At 27.2% G+C, this 13,082-nt stretch overlaps 1 protein-coding gene across 3 annotated transcripts; it reads right to left on the reverse strand.

Moving 5' to 3' along the window:
• Window positions 1-318: 318 nt before the first annotated feature.
• On the reverse strand, window positions 319-13,082 carry LOC145745541 (uncharacterized). Of its 3 annotated transcripts, XM_082563646.1 has the most exons (27): window positions 13,001-13,082; window positions 12,523-12,764; window positions 12,359-12,448; window positions 11,897-12,084; window positions 11,613-11,796; window positions 11,246-11,327; window positions 10,844-11,004; window positions 10,379-10,543; window positions 9,962-10,063; window positions 9,607-9,685; window positions 8,912-9,259; window positions 8,392-8,655; window positions 7,953-8,105; window positions 7,550-7,657; window positions 6,803-6,987; window positions 6,331-6,424; window positions 5,613-5,934; window positions 5,190-5,343; window positions 4,831-4,919; window positions 4,340-4,461; window positions 3,956-4,100; window positions 3,598-3,700; window positions 3,244-3,317; window positions 2,526-2,663; window positions 1,854-1,956; window positions 1,425-1,534; window positions 319-841 (listed from the first exon to the last, which is right to left on the reverse strand). In XM_082563646.1, the coding sequence occupies exons 1-27, from the start codon at window positions 13,056-13,058 to the stop codon at window positions 820-822; spliced, it is 3,885 nt and encodes a 1,294-aa protein (XP_082419772.1). In that variant the 5' UTR covers window positions 13,059-13,082; the 3' UTR covers window positions 319-819. The 3 variants fall into 3 exon arrangements, with proteins under 3 accessions (XP_082419772.1, XP_082419773.1, XP_082419774.1); XM_082563647.1 differs by lacking the exon at window positions 1,425-1,534; XM_082563648.1 differs by lacking the exons at window positions 7,550-7,657; window positions 7,953-8,105; window positions 8,392-8,655; window positions 8,912-9,259.

Consider the following 13,082-nt stretch of genomic DNA (forward strand, 5'->3'; position numbering starts at 1 on the left):
CGCTTATTAGGCTAATAGGTTTTCTTTAAAACAGTATAATTTAAAATTTGTAAAAAAAATTTTGAATTAAGGTGAATTATCATATTTAAGGGTTAATTTGAATAAACATGTGCATTTACTCTAAGTTCCATGTTAAAAACTTTGTAAACTATGCTATAAACAATGAACGTAATTTGGTTTAAATAAAAAAACCAAATTGAATTAATTTTATATTTAATTGCACTAACTTAAAAACATACTTTTATGAATTATGGCAATTCAATTAAAAAACTTGAACTGAAAACAGATATAACGAGCAAATCAATTAAGAAGGTACATACAATCATAACAGTAGTTTCATAACACACAACGTTTTTTATATTAAACGAGCTAGCTGTAGGCATGAATAGAAACACTGAGTAAAACACAATTGGTAAATAATTAGTTCAACACTTTAGAAAAATTACAAATGCTACTTTAAAAAATAAAATATAACGACTAACACACAAATAACGAGCACTATGTACATAATTTTTTTTTCAGAAGAAAAAAAAGTTTGTCAATTAGGCTAAACATGGTAATATAGATAAATTTTATAAATTAAAGATAAAAACGTAGAATCAATTATAGAAAATTAAATGGTTTATTTTTTTTAAATAACTGAAATTTTAGTTTGATCTTATAAAAAGACACAGTTTAGATATAAAACTAAACACTTTATTAAAAATAGACAGAAAACCTAAAAAGCAGTAAAATCTTCGTTGTCACTTTCAGGGGTGTAAGGATGTACAGGAGGAGGGGGGAAGTCAAGTGCAACTTCATTTGAATTTAAGTTTTGCCCTATGCCCATGCAGATAAGCTCCTTAAACAAAACATTTTTTTTACTTATTCAATTTTTTTCCCAGAAATATTTTTTTATTACTTTTTAATTTGTTTTTTCAAAATTTTGTTTACATAATTATTAAAATTTTTAAATTCTTTAACATCAGATGCCTTAATTGCTTTTTTGCTATATGTTGTTAAAAATGGGTTTTATAATGGTTTATTTTGCAATCAAGCCTTCATCAAACCAAGCAGCAAAAAAGTTATCAACATAATGTTTCAGTGGGATAGCAATATTTTAACTTTGCGCGAAAAACAAAAATTATGCTAGCTGTGAACGTTTAATGAATTTATAATGGGTTCTGCTTTAAATCTAAGGAACTACAACGAACGAAATTTAAAAGAAGTACAACTCACGACAAGCACATTTTTCTTATAATCTTAAATCAAAAACTTAGCTTACTGATTGTTTAACATTAAATGCACAACATAAAACAAACAAATTTAATGCTGGCATATTTTTTCTACTTTTTATCTAAATTAGAAACAAATTAACTGTTTTAAAGCATGCTGTATTCATTCTGAGTTGATTGTAAATTGGTCAGAGTTTTTGAAAAAAATACCTTTCAGCAATATTAGAATCATAAGGTAATCGAATTGGGCTTATTCGGTTAGCAGCTCGACCCAAAAAAATGGGCGAATGATTTAATTCATCTTTTTTTAAAATGATTTGCTGTGAAAATGATGTACGACTTTTTTATTAAAAGTTAGACTGTTTTTTTTTATTGATCACTATTATGCCTGTTTTTTTTATTAATCATAACAAATTGTGTTAAAGAAAAACTTGAACAAATTTGTCTACAAATCAATTTAAATTATGCCAAAATAAACTAAAATACCACTACCAATTAAATCCCCCTACCTAAAAAATGTATTACCGTTTAGTAACATCTACGTTAATCATCCATTTTTGATATGAATACCAAAAAAAGTGTCTGTCATTTGTGCGTAATCAATTTTTACTAAAATCTAAGTGAACTACTACAACTTACAGATGAGTCTTCAGTCAGCATATCAGAAATTTTGGTGTTAATCACATAGATGTCTGGTCTGAAACGTGGTTCTGCATTCCAACAGCTTTCCATCAACGAAAACCTTAATTTATAAGTTAAGTCAGTATTTTAATATTTTTTGTGGAAAATTGTTAATTTTTTTATTAGTATATGTTTGATACAAATTGTTATTCGGTAACTTAAAACTATTGCAATTGTAACAATAGAGTATCAATAAAAAATATCTTAAAAAACAAATATTTCCTGTTTAAATTATTTAAAACTAAAACAAAATAATACTAGTCTGATAAAGCAATAATGTTTTTAGTTTGGGTATAACAAAATAACTTATCAGTACAGTTGTTTATTTTATAAACTTAAAATCAACCTTGTTTAAAAAAAAGTGTAATATATTAATTTTTCTTATAAAGGCTATATGCGTAACTTACTTAAATAGCTAGAATAAATATTAACAAAAATGTCATTTATCTTATTAAGTCAACATAGACAGCATACAACAAAATTTATAAACTTTAATAAAAAGTCACAATAGACAAGATTTATTACACATAGAAATGTAGAAAAAGTGTAATGCATACCAAAAACTAGTCAATATTTATTCTCTATTATAAAATTTGGTGTACTATATTTGTTTAAATGTTTTAAACTTACAGTTTTTCAGAACAACCATCAGGAGAATTTAGCCTGTTTCCATCATTAAGATATTGTTCAATTTGATTTAAATCCATGTTTCCATAAGGGGTGGCTCCCAGTGAAGCAATTTCCCATTTTAACACACCAAATGACCAACTAAACAAAAGAAAAAAAATTTTTGTTTTTTTAAAGTTCCATCTTTATTATTTTATCCTAATAACAAAATTTTACAATTTTTCAATTAAAAAGTTAAAAAATAGTAAACCATTTAGAAAGGGGGCTTTTTGGACACGTAAAGGAATCTTAATTAAGATTAATAAAATTATAGAATAAAAAAAAAAATGAACTGTTTAAAAAAATCGGCAGCTTGGTGTAGTGGTCAGAACACTTGGCTTCACTACATAAGGTCCTATGTTTAATCCCCACTGCTGTCATGCTGTAGTAGAGTACTATAAACGGTATTAACTCCTGCTGAGCTAACCATTAATCAGCAGCTTATATTCAATAATATCCCAAACTGCTGAATGCATCTTGGGACTGGGTCAGGGTTACAGATGTTATTTTTTGTTTAAGTCATAAAGTCAAACCTTCCACACCAAGGATGAATAAATGTAAAAAGGGTAAATTTCACTTTGGTATAAGTTATGCAAAATGTGTTAAAACAAATTTAAAAAAATTGTTTTAAAACATAATCTCGCTCTTAATAAAAATCAAATACAAAAAAATATATATTTACATATCAGAGGCAGGGGAACTTAAATCTCCACCAAGAACTTCTAGAGCTTGCCACCTTATCCTTTCATCATTTTCCTACAAAGGCAAACAAATTTAAATAAACATGATATTAAATTTAAATCATGACTCATGCTAATATTGACACTTAAAGTGGTACCACTCTAAGTGAATTATAATTATCAATTAGGTAAATTTATTAATCCCACCATACTTAATTGTACTGTAGTGAAACTAGACGACTAAATTTAATTAATATTTAACTTTGTAGTTGGAATATTGCTTTAATTTACTTTGGTGAAATAAGTGTTTACAATATTAAGTTATTGCACAAGTACTTGACAATATAAAAGTTTACCCGAACAACTGATATTTCGTTGTTTTCGAAATTTCTAATACGAGAGTTCATGTTTGAGTCCAACATAATACATCTTGATTGCAAATGACAGTGAACTATGTTCCTATATCACAAAAAAGTGTTAAAATTATTTTTAAATCATATATAAAACATAAATCAAATTCGGATTTTCCATATTAATGATACATTTATTTATGTGACACCTTACAGATAGTGGGTATAGAACATTATTTTTTTTTAATTTTCTTTGTTGTTATATTAAAACGCTTGGCTTATAGCTTACAGAGTGTTATAAAAAGATTAATATTATTAATAATATTTTTTGATCCGTATTTGAATATCAATTTATTTGTTTTACTTAGCATGTAGATATTGCAATCCTTTTCCAACCCCAGCAATGATAAGCATAAGTTGGTGAGGATCGACATTGTCGGGAGAATGTGAGGTAAGAAAACTGTCAAGATTTCCATTCTCACAATACATAGTGGCCATATGCAATGAACCTTGAAAATATTTATAAAAATGATAAAAGAGTTAGTAATATTTACATTGAACAGTTCTTTTAAATTCATGGTTAACCTAGTTTATTTAACCACCAAGTGATAAAAGATTATATTAATGTAAAAAATGTTAAACAATTAAAAAATCATTTTGCAAAATGTTAAACAATTAAAAAATTGTCAAAATTTTTACTTTAAATTAGCTTAGTTTTTACTAGAATTTTTATGTATTAAATACTTACTTGGATCTTTAAATGTTCCATAAAATGTTACCAAGTTGAGATGTTCTTGCTCGTTGGCTTTCTCCATTAGTCTTATCTCAGCCTCCCTACTACTCACATCCATGCTTGATGCTTGGTTTATCCTAAAAAGAGTATTTTTTTTAATTTAAAAAAAATAATTGGTTCTATAACCATTGAATCTGCAGACAAGTTTACCCTAGTCAACCCATTTTGATGATAACTTAGCCCTGAATAGACTAACCTATTAAAATCTTTTTTAATATGGTTATTTTTAATAAAAAAACATTAAGAATTGAAATATATTAGGTTGACTTGGAATTGGGTTGATTGACCAAGAATTAAGTTGATTTTCAGGTTAACACGATAAACTTGAGTAAAAAAAAACAACTCAAAAAAGATTAAAGTAAATGAATATCCTAACATACCAAGTAAATTTAAAAAACAGGGAAAACCTTTTAATATATGAAGCCAAATATTTTAGTTGTGTTTACCTTAATATTTTTACTACTGAAAGTTCATTCTTTTTCTCCCTGCCATATTTTTCTATGGTAACCAAACTAGTTTCACCAAATTTTCCAGTCTAAAAAAACAAATACCATGTTACTTAAAACATATTGTATGAATCTTTAAAACTAGAGGAGTACTATTATTTAACATATCTAAATTTTTCAGTAGTTCAAAAGTAAACAAAAAAAATTTAAACAAAAAGTTTTACAACAAATGTGAAAGTAGTTTTTTATAAGTTCTAGAGGTAAACATATAAAAGAAATTAATAAACTTACACGTTAAATTAAAAAACACACCATAATAAAATGGATATTAGATAAAATGGCCCCAACTGAAATATTACCTTTAGAACCTTGAGAGTCTTAATTTTTCCATTTTGATATGCAGATCCATAATCTTGAATTCCATCAGTTAAGTCATCTGAATCGCTTACATTTTTAGTGTCCAACTTTGGGTATATATCCTTTGTTACTTTTAAAGCAGCAGCTCCAGCAGCCCTTAAAAATTTAAAATAAAACAAAATTGAATAACATTCCTATTTTAAAGATGACATTATAATAATAAATCTATTGCTAAAAACCACTGCAAAATGATTTAAGTAGAGAATGAATTTTATGTCACAAAGTTGATAATTTTAATAGAGATTAGCTATTACATTTTTTGCATTGAGCATATAAATAACATTTATTAAGCTTTAAAATATACATACAATATAACAAAAAAAATCCATTACTACACCATTACCAATAATAATAAAAAAGCTCACAATTCATTTGCAAATGATGATGACATTGGTTCAGTTTCGTCCTCAACAACGATATCCGGAATCGTGGAATACATCGGAACTATTTTTACCCCATCCGTTAATTCCTCCTCTTCCTCAGCCTTTTCCTCCTCAACATCTTTGGCGAAGTCATAATCAGTCTCTGGAATAACAATCGCAGTTGGAACAGGATCAGGAATCGTGACGGAATCATCACTTTCGCTCTTATGCAAATCTTCATAGTCATTAACCTCTGTACCACTATCTTCCTCCTGTGCTGGGATCACGTCTTCTTTTGAAGCAATTGACATATTTGAGACTGATCCTAAAATCAAAACAATAAAATTTAAATAATTTTTTTTTAATTTACAAAAAATTATATTTTACTAAGAATTAATTTGTACAAAAAAATTGTTTTATATAATAAATACTTAATAGGTTTCTTTAAAAACTGGTGACCATAAAATTTAAAACTTGAATGTAATTGGAATTAAATAAAAAACTCCAAACTGTTAGCATTCATTTTATATTTTAAAAACAACCAAATTTGGCTTTGAATTTTAAAGAGAAGAACCACGAAACCAGTTACTTATTAATCTTTTATTTAATTACCAAAAAGGTCAGGTGCTCTTAAAAACATTTAAATTTTATTTCTGGTTGTAACTTATTGTGGTGATATTAAAATTTTATGGATATTTAAATAATAAAAATATAAATTCACCTTTAACATCGCCATTATTAGAATGGCCATCAGTTGCTATGTTAGTTGTTTCGTTTTCATCAAAAGCTTTGTTTTCATGATTTGAACTACTCGGCTATCCATACAAAACAAACATCAAGTTTAAACTTTAATATAATCAGGAAATTTTTTAACCCAGAGAAATAATCAAGCAAACAAACAGTGTTTGCTTTCTTAATCAATTTTATTGTTAACAGTAAATATTGCAAAATAGTTTGCCTTATATTAGCAAATTATTAGTCAAAATTCTTAACGTATATATGTTGTTAAAACTGAAAAGATATACAAACTAACATTACCAGAATGATTTAGAATTTAAAAAAAAGCATTAATTTTATACAATTCATTACTTGGATATTTAAACAAGCAACTTATATTTTAAATTTAAACATGTATAAGTTAATTTTACAAAATTAAAGAATTTCTATATTAAAGAAAATAAAAAATTTTATACCGATCCATTTTGTTCTGCTTCCTCTAAAAGTCCCTTCTTCTTCTTTTTCTTCTTTTTCTTTTGTAATTTGTATATTAATATTATAATAACAATAATACAAATAGCCAAAGCTGCTCCCAGACCACCTGCGACAGCATATAAGGTTTCTTTTGGAACTTGCCCAGGACCAATAACAACACCATTCCCTGCCAAAATAAATTATTTTTAAACAAGAAAGACTGCGAGATATGAATCCAACTTTATAATGAAAGTAAGTAAAAATTTAACTGTTTCATGATTTTATTGCAGTAGTTGTTTATAAATCAATTCGAATATTTTGTTTTGATGATGTTAAAAAAACACAGCAATTAGTAAAAGAAAATTACATTAGAAGTCAAAACAATTTAGTAATCTAAATGAACTTCTACATAATAATGCTGCAAGTAATCGCAATGTTCTACACAAAGGCCATGCAAAACACAATTTAATGTAACCATACTAAGGTTAAGTTAAATTGAGCATTACCACCACCATTTTTATATAAATTTTAATTATTTAATAATAATTTTAATAACTATAAACTGTTGGTAGTCCTGCAACACAAAATTTGTTGTTAAATAAATATTGTAATTTTTTAACTTAATAGACTGTACATTAAAAAATATTAAAACAGTAATGTAGAGTACATAAAACAACCTTTTTTTCAAGATGTCTTATCTACATACTACTTATAAGCAACTATATAATGTGTAAATAGTTTTACTTTACCTGTAGTAGTTTCTTTATTGGTAGTTGTTGTTTGTGAAGGTGTGGTCGTTGTCTCTTCACTGGTCGTTGTCTCTTCATTTGTCGTTGTCTCTTCACTTGCCGTTGTGTCTGTTTTTAAATTTGCACAATAGAGTGTAATTCATTAAAATGCAACTAAAGAAGTCAAATTAATAAGAAGATAACTGTGTAATTATTATTAATCAAAGTATTCTACAATTTTTAAAATGCAGCAATTACAAATGGCTTAATAATTGAGTATAGTAATTGAATAAAAATAATTAATTAAAATACAAAGAAATACATTATAAGTTTGCTTAACTAATGTAAGTTAAGTATTAATCTAATGTGGTTGAAAAAAAAAATTTAACTGTAAACTTAGTTTTAAAATCGCTAGTAAAATCACCTGACTCAGATGTGTTAGTTTGTGTTTGATCGGTATTACTATTAGTTATTGTTGGCATGGTGCTAGTTTTTAAAGTTGAAGTCGTTTGGCTAGACATGTCAGTGTAAGAAGATGTATATTGGTTGCTTGTTTGTGCAACTGAACTTTCTGTAACTGTGCATAAAAAACTTTAACTACTTTTATGATTTTTGATCCAAGATCAAAATTCTTGATTAAAAATGTTTTGTTGTACTAGTAAAAATGCATTTATAAATTATTTACTTGCACTAAATAATAATGTTGTGTCTTTCCTAAAAGATGTGTTAAATGTTTGGTTAAATTTGTAGAAAAATTAAAATTTAAAATTATTCTAATGCAGAAACCAAAGAAATTAAAATCTATGCAAAAAAATTAAGTTGCTTTTTATTGCTCTAAATTATTAAACAAATGATTTACATACCTGATGGAATACTAGAATTTGAAGTTTGACTTGAATTAACTGGTGTTGTACTGGTTTCTACACTAGTTACCATTGGTTTAGTGGTTTCTAAAGTAGTAACCATTGGATCAGTGGTTTCTAAAGAAGTAACCATCGATTTAGTGGTTTCTAATGTAGTAACCACTGGTTCATTGGTTTCTAATGTAGTAACTTTAGGTGCACTGGTTTCTAATGCAGTAACCATTGATGTAGTGGTTGCTTCACTAGTAATTATTGGTGTGATTGCTATAAAAATTATATTTAGGCAAAAAATTAAAATTAAATTTTGCAATCCCCTCACTAATTGCAAGCATCTAGCAAAAATAATTTAAAAACGTAAAATATTAATATTTAAAAACAATAAAAGCAAAAAAAAAAGAATTCTGCACCAGACATTACAAAGTATATAAAATATGTTTCAACCTTAAACCCCAATGACAACAGTTTAAAAATTAAAAGTAACACAAAAAACCTGTGGTCATAATTTAAGTAGTCATAATACCAGTAGTAGGATCCTTAGTAGTAGATTCCATGGTAGTAGATGCCATGGTAGTAGATGCCATGGTAGTAGATGCCATGGTAGTAGATGCCATGGTAGTAGGTGCCATTGTAGTAGCGGCCATTGTAGTAGCTTCCATGGTAGTAGATGCCATTGTAGTAGCTTCCATTGTAGTAGATTCCATGGTAGTAGGTGCCATTGTAGTAGCGGCCATTGTAGTAGTTGCCATTGTAGTAGCAGCCATTGTAGTAGCAGCCATTGTAGTAGCAGCCATTGTAGTAGCGGCCATTGTAGTAGCTTCCATTGTTGTAGCTTCCATAGTAGTAGATGCCATTGTAGTAGACAATATTACTAAAATTAGAATACATAATACACCACAACAACCCCACCAACATAACTACATAAATCTGCAAGTAACACACAGACCAATAACCCAAGCATCATTTCAAAATTGTTACACAGATGTTAGTGGAAAAATGTTTAAGAATTAAAATCAGTTGAAATTTTACGTATTACTTTTTATCATGTTTAATTATTTAAATTTATTCCCACTTTTCTTAATTCAAAAATTAATTTAAATTGTTATCTTGCTATTTCTACTGTTAAAACAATTAGATTGCAGCTTATGATGCTAAATTAAGCAGCTAAATATTAACATTATCAACTGATATTTTATTGCAATTTGTTGTATTTATTACCTTCCGATACTGCTATAGTTATAGTGTCAGATTTAACGTTTGGTGAGGACTGATCAGCATTTAAGTTTGTCACAGACACCTTTAAAAATAAATATATTCTTATGCATGTATAGGCTATCATATTCTTAATATAAGGCTTAAAACGCTCAACATAACTAACTCTGCCTTTGCAAGTTTGGGATATTAGAGACTGGTGTTTTGTCAGGATAGTCATTTGGGTAACAATTTTAGGGCAAACATAGTTAATAATATGTAAAACCAATTACCAAATGTATAAGGATTAGTAATTACATTTTGTTTTAAAGTGAAAGTAATATCAATTTAAAAATATAAAAACTATAAAAAATTATATTACTACAATGTCTCCAGGACTAGCTCTGGTGTTTGTCGGAATAAAAAAAACAAGGCCATCAGATGAAACTTGATATGGTGTTGAAACTTCATACAAAAAAGTTGCCTAATACATAATATTACAAATATGAAATATTGTTAATGTTTAACTAATATAATTGCACGATTTTAAGGTTTGTCAACATTCTTTGTGGTAAATTATAATTTATGGCCGAGCTTACAGAACAATCCTTGCTTGATTTCACTACCTCAAGTTTTACTTTTTATTTTATTTTGAACCTGACAATGGTTGGAGATTTTATATGTTTAGATTAAGATTACAAAACTTAACCTATGCAAAAGTTTTAAGTATAATAGTAAAAAAAAGTAAAATAAATCAACAAAAATCAGACTAACAAAAAATAAAATAATAAATAATTACACTAGGATCGTCAGCGTCTGTAGCATCAAGCTTAAGCGGTGTATTTCCCTCTTCATCACTTGTCACAAATGTTGGCAATCCTGCAGTTAGTCCACTTGGTACATAAGCTTCAGTTGGAGGGTTAACAATCTCTGGTTTATTTTCATCAAGTTGAACAACACTTATCTAAAAAGTCAATTAATTGGTTTTATAAACTATTTTGTCACCATCAACAATTCAATTCTGTGTTTTTGTTATTTAAATACGTAGATTAAATAGATCTTAACATTTAAGATATTTAATAACTTTCGTACAATCCAATATCGCTTTAGGCTTAAAAAAATTCAGTAACAAAAATTAATCTAGTATAAATTTTTTGGTATTTTATTTTTAATCATTGTCTTGATTTGATCTTTATTTTTTTAATGTATGCATAAGGTATATTTGATACAAGAACATGCTTTTACTACATAATAAAAAGCTTACAATAAGGTTTGTATAAATAGACAACATTGTGTCGACTTGGAAAGCTCTAACACCAATAACAAACTCAGAAACACTCGAATCAGCTGAAATATTTGCTTTAGCTGACACTTCCCCACTCATAGAATCAATTGAAAAGTAAGTTCTATAAGTATCGGGATCACCTTTAGAACAAAAAACCACATCACATTAAAGTTTTTACTTTTTCTTATATAAATAAACCTTCAGTGTGGTGTAGTGGTAACAACACTTGCTACACCACTATGAGGTTGTGAGTTCAATCCCCACTGCTCTTATGCTGTAGAGCCCTTGAGTAAGGCGCTATAAAATTTAACATTGTAAAAATTATAAAAAAAACGCGTTTTTTATTTTTACCATCACCATATTTTGTAATTTTACATTTACCTCCAATAAATGAATATTGTGTTGCTGACACTGTTGGATCCATATCAAATGTTCCAATGCTTTCAGGAAGTATATCATCAACCTACACAATTTGTTTAAAAAAATTTTTAACATTTTTAATTTGAATTTATACTTTAATAGGCTACTTTTATTATTTGGTATTATAGTGTTAGAGGCAAACTTGCTTACTTCTTTTAAGCTAAAAAAAAATTCAAGCTAATAAAAAAGTTAACAAAAATAACAAATAACAAAGTTAAAAAAACTGTTAAATGCAAATTGACATCCAATTTGCCCTACGTTAAGGCTATCGGGTAAATCGTTTCTCGCACCCCGAAAAATCATTGACATAAACATGTTTTATAGTTACCACTGTGTTAACAGTATTAACAGTTGTTGTGTAAACTGGGGGTAAACAAATATCTCCATAATCCTTGCAACCTTTAAAGCTGAATGGATTATTGTCACTATCTTCAATGTTAATAGTTACATCTATTGTGCTGTTTAAACTTGATGGATCTCCAAGATTATTAAAACCATGTGATGTTCCTTGTCTAAATTTAATATTAGGAATTGAATAACAATAATGATGATAGTACAAATACCACAGAAAATGATATAAGTCAAAAAAATAAATAATTTTATCACACTTACATGGTAAGAGTATATTCAGTTCGACCAAAGTTGTCTTCTAATAACACAGATTTAAGCAATTTTAATCGAGTTCCATCTATACCAAAATATCCAGATGGAGTTTCACTTGTTATTTCAAAAGAAAAATCAGTTATTCCATCAGAATCGATAGCTGTTAAACTTGCCACAACATCACCAACCATAGTTGCCTGTAAATAGTTGTATTAATTGAATATTTTATTCGGGTACTGTAGTTGTTTAAACATTTTAAAATCTAGCCTATCTTTAAAAAAATGATGTCCTTAAACAAAATATAAAATACTTTTTTTAAACATATAAATTATAAAGCATTATAATTTTAAATTTTTCTGGTTTTAGTTTTTATAAAATGTTAAGTATTATAAATTAACTTGAGTCTTGAAATAGGTTAAGACAACAATTAACCTAATTCTTTGATATTAAAATCATGTATGTTATAAATACCTCGCTTTTTATGATGGGTGAAGCTGGATTAGTTCCTAGTGTAGGTGGGCTCTTGTTAATATTGTTAACAGCTATTCGAACTTTATTATCCTAAAAATTTTAGAAATAAAATAATGAAATTAAAAAAATCAATGTTATGTGTACACCGTTACAATAAAACTTACAGAAGGGCCTCCTTCACTGCCCTGACAAAAAATAACACCTACAATGGGATTATCATCACGGGTTATTGTAACACCATCTTTAATCACTAAACCAGCAGGTGTTATATTGAAAAATTTGGACAAATCAGAATCTATAGTCAAAGTATTATTAACTGAATTAGTAATTGATAATACTAAAGTTCCAGCAGGAGCTTCTTCAAAAACATTCCCAAGATCATCAATATCAGCTGAGCATGCATGTACTAAAAAAAACATGTCATTAAATTTACTATTAACAATCTACAATATTTGTTTTAACTTTTTTTTTACCTATTTTGAATGTGTTTATGTTGAGTTATTAAAATTAATTAAATTATTGTAAACCTTAATAATTTTACTGTCATAAGATTTAAAAAAATAAGTTTTTTTTTCACATTTAAAATTTAAAGTATTAAACTCAAAATGAAAAAAAATTAATTAAAAGTAAAATTTTTTCTACCTGATGTAGTGCTAAACAACACAGATAATACAGAAAAAAATATAACAAATCTAATCATTTTTTCATTTTTTAACTACAAATC

Source organism: Corella eumyota, chromosome 3 (assembly GCF_963082875.1).
Source record: "Corella eumyota chromosome 3, kaCorEumy4.1, whole genome shotgun sequence".
Lineage (NCBI taxonomy): Eukaryota > Metazoa > Chordata > Ascidiacea > Phlebobranchia > Corellidae > Corella > Corella eumyota.